Source organism: Cynocephalus volans, chromosome 6 (genome assembly GCF_027409185.1).
Source record: "Cynocephalus volans isolate mCynVol1 chromosome 6, mCynVol1.pri, whole genome shotgun sequence".
Taxonomy (NCBI): Eukaryota; Metazoa; Chordata; class Mammalia; order Dermoptera; family Cynocephalidae; genus Cynocephalus; species Cynocephalus volans.
In genome coordinates, this window is record NC_084465.1 from 143230820 (window position 1) to 143248443 (window position 17624).

The 17624-nt window shown below is 42.9% G+C and overlaps 1 protein-coding gene across 11 annotated transcripts in view; it reads left to right on the forward strand.

Annotated features, from left to right (window-relative positions):
- KIAA1217 (KIAA1217 ortholog) overlaps window positions 1-17410 on the forward strand; it is a 296465-nt gene extending 279055 nt beyond the window's left edge. For 7 of the 11 annotated variants that reach the window (XM_063100373.1, XM_063100371.1, XM_063100375.1 and 4 more), the window contains 9 exons: window positions 2443-2626; window positions 5787-5950; window positions 6631-6795; window positions 9782-9901; window positions 13451-13486; window positions 13636-13713; window positions 13826-15391; window positions 15909-16031; window positions 16742-17410. In XM_063100373.1, coding sequence (XP_062956443.1) covers window positions 2443-2626; window positions 5787-5950; window positions 6631-6795; window positions 9782-9901; window positions 13451-13486; window positions 13636-13713; window positions 13826-15391; window positions 15909-16031; window positions 16742-17233 — 2928 coding nt within the window. In that variant the 3' untranslated portion in view covers window positions 17234-17410. The remainder of the gene's footprint in view (window positions 1-2442; window positions 2627-5786; window positions 5951-6630; window positions 6796-9781; window positions 9902-13450; window positions 13487-13635; window positions 13714-13825; window positions 15392-15908; window positions 16032-16741) is intronic. The other 4 variants (XM_063100374.1, XM_063100377.1, XM_063100372.1 and 1 more) reach the window with 3 other exon arrangements.
- The last annotated feature ends 214 nt before the right edge of the window (window positions 17411-17624 follow it).

Here is a 17624-nt window from a genome sequence, read left to right on the forward strand (position 1 = left end):
AGCCCTGATGTGTAGCATTTGCCTGTTTCCCTGATGTAAATACTCCCACCTTGACTGATTTCAAGCTCTATAGGATGATGTCACTGAACATGAAGTTGGGAAGAAAGGTGACGATCAGCTCTCCCCAGCCAGTGGGAACTGGCTCAATCATCCCAGTGTGGTGAGGGCGGGCCTGGGGAAAGTTTGCCACTAATCTTGAAAGATGCGTGGAACCTGGGTAAGCAGAGAAGGGTGGTGAGGTCATTCCAGGATAGAGGAATGGTGGAGCAGAGTCTGGGACCATGAGTAAACCTGTTTAATTGGAACAAGAAAGAGGAGATAAGACTGGGGAAACAGGCAGCAAACTGATTTGAGAGAGCTTGAAAATCAGTCCAAGGTGTTTGAGGTCTGTTGTGAAGGTATCAGAGAAATGCTTCAGTTTTAGTCAGTGATATTTTTTAAATGGCATCATCTGGAAACAATCTACAAAACTGATTGAGGTGATGGGTCTAGAATGCAGGGAGCTGGATGAGAAGTTTTACAGTAGTCTAAGAATGAAAGGTGGAGGTGGTCAAAATGGAAAGAGCTTGGTCTTAAGATCAAACGACATACAGAAAAAACATGCTATGGTTTTAAATATTCTTTTTATCAAGAGCTGGTATCAATGCTCAGATAACACATTTTGCTTCCCTAGTTCTTTCTCTTCTCTTACTCCATAACTTTTCCTCCACTCTTTACTGTATCCCCAGCAACCTTGTCCTGACTCTTCCCACCTCTCTTGAAAATCACCATAGCTCAGTTTTAAGATACCTTCTTAAAACTGCTACAGCCACGATCACGGCTACTGGGCCTCTGAACACTAGGTAGCCTCTCTCTGTTCCAAGCTCAGTGACTGTGCCCCTTATCTGAGTCAGCTATTTAAAAAGTGCATATCACAGGAGGATATGGAAATGTGACTGGCATAGTATGATTCTGTCACCAGTGCCTCGTAGGGTAGGGAAGGAAAATACATTTCCTGTTGAGAATTAGTGGACCTGCCACTTCAGACATCTCAGTATTTAAAGAACATCAGTATGATGGCACTTTTATTTAGCAAATACCTATTAAGAACCTAGTGGGCATCATTGTCATTGTGCTGTGGATATTTTAAGTTTTGAGAAGAGACTTAGGAGCCATCTGTGAAAATGCCTGGATCCACAAGTCAGGAGGCTGGGTCTTCCTGCCGGCTCTGCCACTGATGAATGGGACGAGCTTTCTTCACTCAGCAGATGTTACTGAGTCCCTGTGCACCAGGCCCTTATAGGCTCTGGGGGAGGCGGTGAACAGAGAGACAAAGTCTACACTCTCAAGAAACTTACCTTCTTGTAGGAAGAGACAGAGAACATGTGTACGCCCAGTGATAATAAACTAGGAAGAGAGAATAAAGGAGGGTAAGGATAGTGAAGGTGGGCTGGCCGGTTAGCTCAGTTGGTAAGAGCACAGCCTTATAACACCAGGGTCACAGGTTCAGATCCCCATACCGGCCAGCCATTAAAAAAATATAAAGGATGGTGAAGGTGGAGCCTATTATTTATACAAAAGGAATCTTAGACAGATTCTTCATCTCACTGGGCCCCAGTGTTCTCACATGTCAAATGTGTTGATTCAGTGATCTTTTCCAATTCTTACATTACGAAGTTTCACTAATCCCGGTGTTAATTTCTTCTCTGCCCTTTTGGAATGATTAATGTGCCACCTCTAAAATCACAGGACAGTGTTCTTGTTAAAAGCGTACAGGTATTTAAAAGTACATTTTATGTAAGTGTCCCTATTGTGGAACTTGATGGAGCTTACAGGTCATCTAAGAACACCCCCCAGGTCAAGGGTGTGGATCCCCATACCAGCCAGTTCCCAAAGAATAAAAAAATAATTTTATAAGTAAGAATATGTGACCCTGAAGTCATATAGCAATTCTTTGATAGAAGTGGAACTAAGACACAGGATTTTCTGTTGTTAGTGAATGTTTTGGGTTTTGTTTCTGTTTGTTTGAACATCTCTACAATGAAAACTCAATTTAAAAAATAAAAACTTGGTAGTGGGAGACATACATTTGAAATGTATAGGAGGCACATTTATCTGTGTTCCTTTTTCTATAGTTTTGGTAGAAGATTGTGGCAAGTGCTCAGTAATAATTTAATGAATGAATTTGGGTTTCTGAGCTTGCTTCTCTATGAATGAATATCACTTGGCCGTAAATGGCAGCTATATAGCTGTAGACCATGTAGCAGACAGAAAAGTCAGGTGGCCTGGACCTAGCAAAGTTTGTCTGATGTGCAAAACTGTCCCTTGTCACAGAAACCAGCGCATTATTTAACCAAGACTTTAACTATGTCACACCCACTCTCCACCCCGACGAGAAATCTCTGAACTGTTAACTAGCTTTTTCCCTCTGGTTTTTAAACTGTCTCCACTTGTTTCCTTCAGAAAGCAGAAAGGAAATGGGAAGAGAAAAGGCAAAATCTGGAACACTATAATGGGAAAGAGTTTGAGAAGCTTCTAGAAGAAGCACAGGCCACTATCATGAAGTCAATTCCAAACCTGGAGATGCCGCCAGCCTCAGGCCCACTGCCAAAGGGAGATGCGCCAGGGGACAAGCTAGAACTTTCAGGTAAGATCCAGTCCACAACAGATAGTTACCAAGCTGTGTGGGCTGACTGACCTTGGGCAGACAGGTGCTGTCCACCTGAGCATGTGCCCGTCACCAGGACCAGTATCTCACTTCTTATGAATCTTGTGAAATGTAGGGCTGGGTGGTTAGCTCACTTGATTAGAGTGCGGCAACACCAAGACCAAGGGTTCAGACCCCACGCTGGCCAGCTACAAAAAAAAAAAGAAGAGTGAGTCTTCAGATGTTCCTTAGATCCTAACTACTGCTTTTTAACTCTAACTATGGTAGGGAAGTCATGTTCTGTGTTAGGATACTAGGACAATGCCCAATAAAGAAAAATTTAAATTCTTAGCTTCTGCTTTTCCTATGAATTGATGATATTTCACAACACCAGCTGGGAGAGTATGAGGACTGCTTCTAAAACAAGAGCTTTTTGTATGCTGCAGGAAGAAAATGCTAGTTTTATGAGCTTCCAGGGGACATTAGATCATAAGGCAAAATTGCATTTTTTTAAATCAAAATTATTAGAAGATGTGTTTAACCAACTCATCTGTGGAAGTTAAGCACCAGTGTGTCAATAATAACACAAAATAACTTTTAAAAAACTCAACCTACTAAATCTCCCACCAATTACAAGCCATGTGCCTTATTCTGATCTAAACATTATGTACAAAGACGTTATTTTACTTGCAGCCCAATGTCTCTGCAGTGTCGCATCTGATGATGTCTCTTCCAGCAACTAACATTAATTTGGAAAGGAATCACCATATTGACTTGCACGTCAAGGAACATTAAAGTGGATTCGAAATGTAACCACTGTAATACTCTCCTCCCAAGTTTTCATTTATTTCATTCCCTAAAGCATCACTCACTGAAACTCTCCCCTAGTCTGTGCTAAGAGGCTTTTTTCATCCCCTTTCCCACCTTCCAGCTGTGTGAGGCCCCTGGACAGCCAGGCGACAGCTGCCCGGAGAGGCAGTTAGGAGGGTCAACTGGGAGGGGCAGCTCTTCTCTCACCAAGGTGGCTTTTCTCTCAAAGTCCCCCTGGAGAATTTCTGAGATAAAATGACCTACCTCATTACATTTCTATCTGGCCTAGTTCTGTTCTCCCCCATTGTTAATTTTGTCATATAGACCTTTAATGTTTTATATAATTTTCATAATTGTTCCTTTTCATGATTGTATGATAAAAATATAACGTTATATTTTATTAACTTACTTCATTTTAGCTTTTTTTTTTCAGTTTAAAAAAAAAAAATTTGCATACATTATTTTTTAAGTTACTCCCCAAAGTATTTTCACTCAATTAAAATATTCTTATTGGGTTTTTTTCTTTCTTTCTTTTTAACACATGCTCTGATTTCTTCTCAGAAAGAGTCCACTCATGTACAGGCCACCAGAAATGTGAAGATATTGTTCATTATCTGTAAACACTGGTTTCCATCATTTTAATGTATTTGTCATGGATGTTGTTGTTTTTATGCATTTTTGTTTACTAATAAGGGAAAATTCTAAGCTTAGGGTTTTAAAAGTCATTTTTATTTCCTATTCTGTGAATTGGCTGACTACTTAGATAATGGAGAAGGGTGGAAAGCTGTCACAAATCAGTGGAAATTTGGGGGGATTACAGCCTCAGTCATTGTTAAATTATTCACTAGGACACTTCTTAAAAACAACAAGGAAGACTTTATTCAAGAGTATTGCAATGGGGGAGAGAGGTTGAACTCAACTCAATATCAAGGGCATATAGATTCTGGGGACTGGCCAGTTATCTCAGTTGATTAGAGCGTGGTGTTATAACACCAAGATCAAGAGTTAAGACTGGCATGCTGCCAAAAAAAAAAAAGGGGTCTAGGGATTCTTGCTAAAGGCAGGCATAGGACTTTGACATCAAGAATGGGGATGAGGAAGGTGATCAGACATAATGAATGGGGGTTTTCTCACCAACCTGACTTAGCAGGATTCTTTGCTAAAACTGGGCTCAGTGACCAGGGTCGAGGCCAAGACAAAGAAAAGGGCTCACAGGAGCTTGACTAAAATTTGGTCAAGGAAGGAGTCTATCAGCCCACACCAGAGGAGAAAACGGGGCTCATTTTCTGGGCCAGTCAGCCCACGCCAATCTCCGGAGGAGCCCACAAAGCTGAGGTGGCTCTACTGAGGCTGGGCTGCTGTCACCTCATGAACTGCCACTGTCCTGTAACCCAACACCCTCATGCATGAGAATCACCTGCCTTCTCAGCCTGATGATTGACCCAAATCTTTATTACAGCTTTAAGTAGAAACTCCTCAAGAGTCTCCTGTAAGCAATTCAGTCTCAGTTTCCCAGAAAAGAAAAACACACTCCTAGGAGGCCAGGCCACATCCCTGAAGAGAGTTGGGAAACAGCTCCAGATCCTGAATTGCTGGTTTTTCTGCTTTTGTGAGGCCCCGGGTAAAGCCATTTAGTTGAGTTTTGGGTATGGAATGCCTTTTTCTAAGTGTAAGGAGAAGCCGTGCGACTATCTGCATCTCCTAACTTTGATGTTCGAACTAACTTAATTCTCTCTTTTCTGCTTTTGCTGCCTCCTTTTGTTAGCAAGGAATCTTTTCCAAAAAGGAAAAAAAAAAATCTAGTTCCTCTCTGGCTTTGTACTTTGTTCCATTTGCATCTCTTTCTCTCTGGCCCTCCCTTAGCCAGACTCGACTCTTAACATTCCCACGCACAAATCCCTCTTGCTAAAGCTATTTTTTTAGACTGGGGGGATGACAGCCTTCCAGGCCACGCAGGGGGTTGTGGGTTTGCCTTTAGGCTCTGATTTTTCATCTTTCCAAGTAATACTCAGCTTTGTTGAGTAGCAAGAAATTCATTTAATAATAATAGCTGATACTTTCCATAGTATTTACTATAAGCCGAGTGCTGTATAAAAGCCATTTAATCCTCACGACACCCCAGTGAAAGGATATTATTATAATATCCATTTAACAGATGAGAAAACTGAGACAATAACTTAATGCACGGTCTTTCTAGGATTTAAATTCAGCTGGTCTTCAGGGATTATTGCTCTGTGGAAAGGATAGAGAATTTTTAAGTCAGATTGCATTGAGTTCATAGCAATACACTTGACTTTCTGGATATTATTTTGAAAAGAGATTGTTTTTGCAATGGCACACTGTTTTCCAGAAGACTCTCCAAATCCAGAACAAGACTTGGACAAGCTGGGGGAAAAGTCGCCCCCTCCCCCTCCCCCACCCCCTCGGCGAAGCTACCTGCCAGGATCGGGGCTCACCACCACGAGGTCAGGCGATGTGGTCTACACCAGCAGAAAGGAGACCACCACCACTAAGGTCTGACGGGTTAAGCCCTGGTATACTGGTTTCTGGGTTTAGATGGGGTTCTCTGTGTTAGAATGCAAAAAGTAGCAAGGCAGTGAAGAGAAGGAGGGACTCGACTAAACTAGATCCCCAGGAAGCACTGCAGATGGGAAAATGTCAGCCAATGTTATTGGACTAGACTCAGCACCACAGTGTTATCCTTGCTTGACTTTTAGCTACAGTGACATGAAATGCAAATCACAAGCTACTTCCCAAGCAGGGCATCACATGATTGAAAATGGGGGTAGGAGGGAGAAGCAAAAGGACTGTCGTAATTACACAGTTATACAGTTGTGGGAGTCTGTGCAGAAAGATGTTAAATGAGCTTCAGCTTTCACTTAACTTGGTAAGTTTTGCCTTTCATGTTAAATGGAAAATATAGTTTCCAAGGAGACGTAGTATGGGAGGGCCTTGCATGAAGGTACTGAATGTGAAGTTACAATTCTATTGCATTTCTTCTATCCATTCATCACAGTGACAACCTGTGTAAACAAAAACCCAAACCAAGTGCAAGGGGATAAAATAGCCTTTCAGCTAGATATGAAGAGCTAGGAAGCCAATGTACTAGGCAGTGAGGGACTGTGTGATCCGTCCCTTTTTTGCTGACACCTTGGAAGTATTAGGCCAATGTCTGTTGTTTGGATCTGTCATAGGCAAGCAGTGAAGGTGCTGGATCAAGCCCACAGACTAGAGCCACAAAATGTCCCCCAGAAGAGTGTGCCTCAGCCTGGACCCCATCCCCACCGCCAGTCACTGCCTCCTCCAAGAATGAGGAGGAGGAGGAAGAAGAAGGAGACAAGATCATGGCAGAACTCCAGGTATGTGGATGAGTGACTGGAGGTGACTTTCTGCCTTCCTGTCTGGGACTTCTGGCCGTGGCTCTCTCAGAGCTGTTAGCTAGAGAGGGCTGGGAAAGGGCCGGTGGACCAGGGCCGTGTAAGTTGCATCTTCTGGCTGTGGCCCCAACCAAGATGGTGCTGAACTAGGCTCTCGGGACGCCTGTAAGATAATTGTGGGGAAAGACCATTTCACAGAACTCAGGAAGATTTACACAAAAAATAAATTGCACATTTTTCTATCTTTGGCTGGTGGGATCTACTTTCCTTTCTTTCAGTCTTAATAGTCTCTCTACTTCATTTCAAAAGCCACTAAGGTGGGGATTAGAAATACTAATCATTGTCTTGTCTTGGTAAGGACCATTTGAGGCATGCTTTAGGTGGGTTCCCTAAAACCCACCTGTTTTGGCTGTAACGCTTAGAATGACTGATCTTTAGTCATGACCCAAGGCCAGTGAGTGGCCTCCCGTAGTTCATACTAGGTTCCTGCTCCATGTTAATGCCATCTTCTTAAATATTCTGAAAAGCTGAATAACTTTGTTTCCCATTTGCCTTGGCCTATTTGAGAAATGATAGCTTATTAGTTTTCGATGTTTCTTTTTTTAAATAATGGACACGGTGCACTCACAGGATTAAGGATGGGGTGCAGGAGCTACACCCAAAACCGATCCCACATTCAGATCATGGATGTGAATCTGCCTAAAGCGTATGTTCTAAAAACTTGTCTAATCAGAGCCGTGTACCCAGCTCCTAGGCTAAACTCTGTAGAGTATTTCATTTGACTCATGCTTATTATAGAATTTTTCTGCCCATCAGATAGTCAGAGCACACCTTTTGGGGGCTCCAAAACATGTTGTCTTTCAACAATATACTGATGGTTTTGTGCAGGCCTATAAATTTCCAGCCATCATTTGGTGTAGAGAGAACTTTCAAACCACGTCATTTTCATGACACTTGTTCTCCTCTGGTTTCCATGGTAATAACTGCCAAAATTGAGCTGCTTGGATTTTACAGGGAAAACAGGGCTGCCGATTGATTTGTCACATGCATGACAATGGCCTCATTAAAACTCACAGAGTGGCCCAGGATATCATGTTGACCAATCAGACTGTTTGGTGTTTAGATTGGTTGGAGAATCTTATTTATAGGAACCATAGATTTATAAATTTAGTCACTTTCAGGCTTGTGAATAGTCCAGCACTAGCCCTCTAAGGGAAGTGGTATGTTTGTTGCAGCCTCTTCTAGTTCACCAGTGAGGATATTTCCTGCCATTGACATCTAAATCTTTGATACCCTCTTTGACTGCTTTACAAAGGGTGGAGTATCTGGCTTCTTGCTGTATTATTTGCTGGTTAGATAACAGTGGTGAATGGAGTGCTCTAACCCTAACTTAACCAAACCCTGTTAACCCTCCTGCTGGGATTAAAGACCCAACCTGCTGAATCAGAAAGTTGGCCAGTGGCCGGGCCAGTTCCTTTGCCTCTGCAGGCAGGAGCTCCTTCTAAGAGTCACTGTGGAACAGCTTTCCATGCTCCATGTCACCAGCCATCGGAAGAAAGCACAAGCTCCAAAATCCAGGGCCTAACAGCCCAAAGGAGATGGCGAGTGGCCTTAGTAGGTGGAGTTGTAAGCGGACAGATGAACATGTCCAAAGTGAGCCAGGACTATGTGCCTAACAAACAGCAAAGGGGCTGGGTGCAGAGGGGACAGACAGCGCCAGCAGAATCATGGAAGGAAAGGCCTCTCGTCATCTGCTACATTCAGATTTTAGGACCAGTGCTGAAATGTTCACTTAGAAAGGTCATGCATTATTCTTTCTGCCTGCAGAGTTATTTCCAAATGACAACATTTGACACGAACAAATTCCTTGGCAATCATTTAAGATGATTTGCTTAAATAAGTCGTGTTTTTTGTTTGTTTTGGCAGTTGGCTGGTATGGGGATTCAAACCCTTGACCTTGGTGTTACAACACCATGCTCTAACCAACTGAGCTAACTGGCCAGCCCCCAGTAAGCATTAGAATTACTTAAGGAGTTGGGGGGTAAAAAATCCTGTAGCCCAGAGATTTTGATATACTTATTCTCTGAGTGGGGCTGGAGAGCAGTACTTTTTTTAACTGGGTGGTAGGTAGCCTGGTTGAGAACCACTGATGTCCATAAACTTTGGTCCCTGAGTTATCCGTCTCTCCTGCTCTCATGATGGTATTGTTTGGACACTCTCCGGATGCCCACTTCCTTTTCAGCCATAGAGACACAGCCTGTACTTTCTCTCTTTGCCTGAGACTGGCCGCCCTGGCTCAGTGTTCCCATGAGCTAGCCATTGGTTCTCATAATTACAGTCGACAGTTTTCAGAGACAAATTTCTAGGGCTCAGGCAGCTCATAGGCCTCTCAGAATCACCTGAGTGCTAAAGAGCATCACTTTATTCTAAAGGAGGTGCAGCATACCCTAGAACATGGTAGGACCTGTTACTATTTCAGAAAATGGATTGCTAAGGATTACTTTTATTTTAATGTTTAAAGGTTAAAATATCTTGTGTGCTTTTTTCCTATCATTTTAATAAAAGCTGGTAAAAAAAAAAAAAAAAAAGAATGAAACAAAAAGAAAGAAAAGATAGCTTTTTGTTTTAATTCATTTAGTGAACAGTTTTAAAAGGTCAAAGCAAGAAGCTTACTTAAGTGCAAATCAGGTTTACCCCAGCTAGGAAGAAAGGGTGTTCCTGGGCTCTGTGCATTTTCTCTTGGCAAAGCCCAAGAAAGTAAGGAAGCCTCTGCCCGGGGCTCAGCCCCCAAGCAAGCATTGCCGACATGAGGCCAAGAGGGGAGCAGGATTTCGGGGTGCTTCCTCCCTGGCATGAGTCTGCATGCAGGACTGGGGCTGGTGTCCCCATGTCCCTGGACTCTCTGCCTATTTCCCTTTCTCCTCGGTACACTTGGATCCCTGTTAACCGCAGTATTTTAATTCCTTAGGCATTCCAGAAGTGTTCCTTTATGGATGTAAATTCAAACAGTCATGCTGAGCAGTCCCGGGCTGACAGTCACGTTAAAGACAGTAGGCTGGGCTCCACAGTCCTGGCCAAGGAGAAGAAGGTAACGTGGCAATTCCGCATTTGCCACACAGTCCCACAGTCTTTCCTTCCTTGCTCTGACACTAACACAGCTATCTTGTGCCTGACCTTCATACTCTCTGTCTTGTCCTCTTTTTTTTTTTTTTAAACTAACAGAGACACAGGTTTAGGTTGAGATCAGAGATATCTAGCCTGGGTATCCAGAGTAATCGCTGTGTTCCTGTGCACAGCACACAATAGTTTATGCAGAATTTAGACAATATCTTCCCAAAGAGTATTTTCTAGAACAACTCTAGAAAAAACTAAAAACAGCAACAAAGTGTGTAGCAATTTTTTCCTAATTCTTAACCTGTTCTGGACAAAAAACATGTATGTTAAAAGTAGGTAAAAGCCTTAGATTCAGGGATGAAAATGCACCGCAGAAAATACCTGCCATTGTACACAGGTGTATTCTCATGGGAACAAAGAAGCATGTATTTGCACATGTCCAAGGATACCAAACAGAATTTTTGCTGTTACCAATTTTTAAAGTGTGCCTTCCAAGATAGTAAATTCAATATAGTTTTAGTGCTAAAATATACTTGTGGCTTCAAAAAAGATGTCCAGACTCCAAAACAAAGTCCACTGTCATTGCTGAAGTGATTTAGGGATAAGACATTAGCCTGAATGTTTGAACTGGAACTTTAAGTTGGATCTAGAGCTTTTATGATTTTTAGATATAGATCTTATCTGAATTAAGCCTCTTTATAAATTTCAGGATAATAAGCTTGTAATGACCAACTCAAGTCCTAACATTTTTCACCAGGAACTTTTATTTCAGAATTCAAAGATTCTTGTTTCTCTTAGGTAAAATCAGACAAATCAGCTATAATATAGCTCAATAATTACTCCAAGTGGGGTAAGCTCAGGGAGGTAGATATAGTATCACAAAATCAAGAGGGTTATTCTAACACAGCCCTTCAAGAGACACGGTCCTGGGTTTACCACTTTCAGGACCGACCTGCCCCTCCCCTGGCTCACAGCCATCACAGGGCCCTTGTGTGAACTACATGCATCTTCCATGCCACTGACATATGAAACTGTTAATGGGGGTAAGGGCGTCTTTCTATGCTCCCCTCTCTCTAGGGGAGATTATTAGATTATTACTGATAAAGCATTCTCATGAAGAAAACCTCCTACTAATTTGAATTGAACCCATGACAGCACATTGGAAATATATTCCTTTTTCAGTGTGTGGAATTTTCTTATGTGACCTTAGTAAAACCAACTCATGGAAGGCCCTGGCATGGCATGGCCTACTTGGGCCAGTGTGACTGTTTCTGTCTAAAACACTGACTGGCAACTTCGAACTTCTCAAAGATCCCTCTGGAGACAATCATAGTCACGTTGTAGAATTTTTCTAATTGGCCAGAAAGTTGCATGAGATTTCTTGCCCCGCAATTAGAAATCCACATCCTGTTGATCTCATTTTATCTCAGTCAGGATTCACTGGGTAAATAAGCAGGTCTTTATTGAGTGCCCAGCAACAGCTTTAATCACACGTGCTTATTCTGGATGATTATACTCAGTAGATTGATCTACTTCATACTAACCATGAGTATCAGACCTGTCCCCAAATTCTTGCCATTATTAACCTCTTCCTGGGCTATTCATCTACCCTTCTATAAGTCAAATGTTTTCTTAAAAATTTTTCTCCTATCATCATGAATTTCCAATCTAATACTTCACTTTTATACAATTTTCCTGTGACTGTGTCTCTAATTTTGATTTATTATCCATATGCACATTGAGCGTGCCTCTCCAGTTGCCTGAACTATCCAAATCTTGAAGCCTCCAAACAGATAATAAAGAGGCTTAATCAGCTTTCATGCAGAGTCTTGACTATCTAAGACTAAAATTATTTCAAGTTTACATGATGCTGTGGTCAGGTTACCGTGGATCAAGTTCATGCACTTGCTTTGATACATTCATTCTTTTTTCTAGCCCGGTGATAAAAGTGATAGGTCATATGAAACCTGAACTTGACATATTTATCTTAGTGACTTTCCACTGGGGTATTCCTGCTACTAGATCAGTTTTAAAATACATATTTAAAATGCAGGGTGACACTCTAAATGTTTAACGATGGGTATAGCACAGGCCCTGACCAAGCAGAACAGAACAGTCCTCACCCCCAGTGACTGGAGCCAGCAGAACATCAGCCATGCGTGTGTCTTCTTTAGATCACATGCCAATTCCTTCTTTGATTCAGAGGGTAATTCTTATGCAGGTCCTAGCATGATATGCTAACTCCATGTTTGGAGCTGAAATCTTAGGCCAAAACTTCATTTATTTTTCTTCTTAAAACCTTTTACTTGATATATTCATTGTTTTATAATCTAAGTTTTAAATCCCACACAAGAAATTCTGTGGTTCAACGGCAGCAGCTGAGTCATTGCACTTGTTTGGGGGCTTTCTGGTGGAACAAGCAGAAGTTAAACAGGAGGTGTCTGGAGACTAATAATGTACCTCGTACCTTGTGCACTATCTCCGTATAAATCATACCAACCTTGTTGTTTGTGTGTAATTCCTTGGATGTGTATGAACATTCTTTCCATTTTGTAACCCGCATAGTAAGATTGCTGTGGGTTGACTTTGGCTCAGCCTGGGTTATTGTCTTTTATGTTGCTGTTGCTTTAACCAAACAGCCTTCACTGGGATTGTGTTTCATTCTGCTGTCATCACCTCTTCCTCTTGGGCTCCTGCAGCAAGAAGAAAGTGCGGCGGCGGTACCTTGGAAGCAACAAGGCATCACTAGTGTTAGTGTTATGGCAGGGCCTGAGGCTACTGATACACCCAAGCTGGAAAAGGCCCTGCTCCCAGGTGAAGTGCTCTTCATACCTGGATCCTCACTGTTGGACTCTTCAATCCTAAAGCTAGTTGAGACTCTTAGAAATCTATCTTTGCTCTGCATCAGGAAATATAGACAATAAGAGCTGAGTCATGAGGTCACAGTCACTGTGTTAGCCTTTGTGTTTAGACTGTGGCAACATTATCATTATGAATTTGGATTTGATCATCTTGGCTATTATTAGTTTGAAGGTTATTTAGACACTTTGACACTTGCAGTACAAACTGCAAGGACACTTTTGGTCTGTCATTTTACCAAGGAAAAATATTGGATTTTTTTATCCCAAAGCACCACACCCAACCAATGCAGAAGTCTTTATAAAACAATTTCCATAAAAGAAGCAGAGATAAGACTGAAATAACTAGCTGGAAGGGACATAAAAATCTTCTGGTCCAATTTCACAGTTTATAGGCAAGAAAACTAAGGCCCAAAAAGTGAAATGATTTGAAATAACACAGTTAAGTGGCAGATGTGGATTAGAATCAAAACCTCCCGCCTTCCCGTCCCTTGTGCTTTCTTCAGCTCTTCCTGTTCTAGATTCTACTAAGCTCACAATCAGGTGTTGAAAGGAGGACATTTTGATACAGAATTGGCCATTTTATTCTCTTAACTGTTCCCCCACAAAATTTGAAATACTTGAAATATTTTGCTAATTGAGATTTTCATCTTGTGCAAACACAGGGCATTTTTGGAAGCTGGAGAACAAAGCAATCCAAGGTAACCAGAGCGATAGGCTTTGGATTGGTGTGTAGCAAATGTGTTTGGCCCGCATGTTTTGGAAATGTCGTTAAAGGAACAATTTAGTTATAGTCCACTTTGGGGGGTTGTGGTTTTGTGGAGTAACATGTCCTACACTATTCTACCAGAATTTGGAATTTTTCCGTGAAGATGTATGGAAATCTGATGTTGAATATGAAAATGGCCTCCAAATGGAATCCCGAAAGGTGAGCTCACCAGATCTGTGTTCCAAATGATGCCATGCAGATTAATTACCTTCCTTTGCAGATCCATTTGTGATTCATGTGTGTGGTTTCCCTCCTCCGTTCTCCCTCTCAGGTTACCACAGGGGCTCTAAGGCCTAGTGACTCTCCAAAGTGGGAAAGAGGAATGGAGAATAGTATTCCTGAGGCAACAAGAACATCAGAATATAAAACTGACATCCTAATGAAGGAAAATTCCTTATCCAATAAGAGTTTCTTCAGAGACAGTAACTGTTCCCAGAAGAATGAGCTTAAGGTCAATTTTGGTTTCTCTGGCATTAGTTCATTGGAAGATGAAATGAACAAAGGGCCTAAGTTCTCAGGACTGCAGTCCCCCACACCTGACACCGAGCACCAGAAACTGAATTATGGAAAGACAAAGGAGTTAGATCAACAGGGACATGAAAATACAGACAAGCATCATGTCCCTTCCCCAACTCGAGCAACAGAGTTGAGTGTTCAAGATGTCAAAACACAAGATCAAGAGGCTCCCACGACAGATTTTGGCCAAGTTGTTCTAAGACCCAAGGGGCCTAGGCATGGTAATGTGCACCCTAATGAGGATGGAGAATCAACTCCAGGTTCTCCCACGGAAGAAAACGCAGCCACTGACAACATCGCCTTCATGATTACCAAAACCGCCGTCCAGGTCCTCTCCAGTGGGGAAGTCCACGATATAGTGAACCAAAAGGGAAAAGATGTACAGACAGTGAATATCAATGCCAAAAAGAGCGAAAATGAAGAACCAGTCGTGTGCCTAGACAAGAAACCAGTTATCATCATTTTTGATGAACCCATGGACATCCGGTCTGCATATAAGAGACTCTCGACCATATTTGAGGAATGTGATGAGGAATTAGAGAGAATGATGACAGAGGAAAAGATAGAGGAGGAGGAAGAGGAGGAAAATGGAGACCCTGCAGTCCAGAATAACACTTCCCAAATGTTCCATAAGAAGGTTGCCACGGGCAGTCTTAGAACAGGACAGCAGGCTGGAACGAAGCCACACTCCCCATCAGCAGAGACCAAAATCCCAGGACAGGGAATGAATCAAACTGAGCTGAGCAAGTCCAGCCAAGCAGATTCTCCGAATTCAGAAGACAAGTGTGACATGACCGATGACCAATCTGAAAGCCCTAAGAAAAAGTTTAAATTCAAATTCCCTAAAAAGCAGCTCGCTGCTCTCACACAAGCCATTCGCACAGGCACCAAAACGGGGAAGAAGACTTTGCAGGTGGTGGTCTACGAAGAGGAGGAAGAGGACGGCACTCTGAAGCAGCACAAAGAGGCCAAGCGATTTGAAATTACTAGGTCTCAACCTGAAGACACCCCTAAAAGTATGGCTAGGAGACAAGAGCAGCCCAGTCTAGGGAGCACATCTCAGATTTCAAGAACTGATGAAATTAGAAAAAATACCTACAGAACATTGGACAGCCTGGAGCAGACCATTAAACAGCTTGAAAATACGATCAGTGAAATGAGTCCCAAAGCCCTAGTTGACACCTCATGTTCCTCCAGCAGAGAATCTGTTGCAAGCGCACCCCACAATGCCCGAGAGGCCTCTCCCCGAACCTTGCTGGTTCTGGATGAAGCTCCCACTGCCCCAGAGCCCCCCACGTCAATACCTTCAGCTTCACGTAAGGTACCTTGGTCTGGTGGAAAATGAAAGACCCGGCTGCTTTCTTAAATCTGCCATAATCACCATTAGCGAAAGGTGTCTTGTGATTTAATCGCTTCCTTTCAGGTGGCTCGTTTTTTTGTGTCTGTTCACCATGACACCCTTCTCTCATACTTTCTCCCTCACCTTCAAAACAACAACTAGGTGTCTAACAGCTAATCGATTCTGTTTTTACCCCTGTTGCTGGTTGGTGTTGGGTAAATAAATGCAAGGATGCTGAGTCAGCCATGTGCTGTCGAAATGATTGCTCTGACACTCACATTAAAATCTGTTTGATCAGTAGTGAGCAGTTGATTCTGTTTGATTCTTCCAATTAACCCCCGTTGGTGTCTCCTAGATCTGTGCTGCATGTAGGGCTGTGGCTTCTCACCTTGAGCTTCTCTGCACACAGTGGGGCCACCTCGGTGATTATCCATTCATGTGCTTCTCCTTCTCTCCCCCCTCCCCCACCGCACCCCCCACCCCCTGCTCCTTCCCACAGGGCTCCAGTGGGACCCCGCAGACAAGCAGGATGCCAGTCCCCATGAGCTCCAAGAATAGACCCGGAAGTCTGGACAAACCTGGCAAGCCGTCCAAACTGCAGGATCCCCGCCAATATCGTCAGGTAGTTTTACCTTAAATCCAATTTTGGATGGACACTACTGTGGTTAAGAAGCAAGTCACTGACTTAGTTTATACCAAAAATTGTGTTTTCTTTGTAAGATCTGGTTTACATAGACATCCTGGATCTGGGGGCATGAAGAAAGTCTAAAAACCTTTGTTAAACTTTTCACCACGCTTCTGCATGCTTGCAATAAAACATCTTTTACTTTGTGACTCCAAATTTTAACAGTTAACACATGGTGCCAGACCAGTTGACTTTTCTTTGGTTGAATGTGGTGCTGCATCAGAACACCTGGGGAAACAGAGCTGAACCAACCTGTTGTTGAACTGCCCTAAAAGTCACCAATACTAACATCTCTGTTAACTGCATTGCATTAGAAGCACATTAACCCTCCAGCACCAATGCCCCGTCCCCACCCCAGTAATCATCCTAATGCATGGCCCGCCTGGCACATGGGACACGGTAGTTGGAATGATGTGACTCTTCTCACAGATGCGTTCTTCCTTTCCTCCTGTTCTGAACATCCTTGGCTAGGTACTTGGGGGTTTCTACCAGGTCCGGTACAGCACACCAAGACTTAGCTCAGGCCTTGAACTGTTTTGTTTTTTCTTTTATTTAATTATTCTCAGAAGGGCTGTGTTGCCAGGCCCTACGGATGGATCGTGTTACCAGCTTTCTGACAAACTGTCTCCCACCGTCTTTATTTGCAGGCTAATGGAAGTGCTAAGAAAGCTGGTGGGGACTATAAGCCTACTTCCCCCTCCTTACCTGCTTCTAAGATTCCAGCTCTTTCTCCCAGCTCTGGGAAAAGCAGTTCTCTGCCCTCCTCTAGTGGTGACAGCTCTAACCTCCCTAATAATCCACCTGCTACTAAACCATCGATTACTTCTAACCCTCTCAGCCCCCAAACAGGACGATCTGCTCACTCTGCCTCCCTCATCCCCTCTGTCTCTAATGGCTCCTTAAAGTTTCAGAGCCCCACTCACGCAGGTAAAGGCCACCATCTCTCATTCTCGCTGCAGACTCAAAACGGCCGAGCAGCCCCGCCTTCCTCTTCCCCTCCCTCCCCCGCCTCCCCCACGCCCCTGAGTCAAGGTGCCAAGGGCATCAGGACCATCCACACTCCCAGCCCCACCAGCTACAAGGCGCAGAATGGAAGTTCAAGCAAAGCCACCCCATCCACAGCAAAGGAAACCTCTTAAAGGCCAAATCCTATTAGGCACAAATGGGAGTTACATTAAAAAAAAATTTTTAACAGTCTGCCACAACTGTTTTCACAAGAGAATGTAACGTATTGCTGTACTGTTTTGAGGTTTAATGCTAAGAATGTGCTAAATACTGGATTAATAGATTTCAGTAAAGCTTGTTTTGTTTTTTTACTTTGTTGCTGTTGTAACTGCGTAGTAGTGTGAACTGTTTATATCCAATACCTATGAAATGAAGTAAGCATGTATTATGAAAAAAGAGAGTGGTGACAGAGAAGGGTGTGTGAGAGACAGGAAAATTGTATTAAGCATGTAAAACATGTACGATTCCAGAATTTTAGTATGTTTTGTATAAAACTATTTTTCATTACGGAGACTAGAAGTGAAC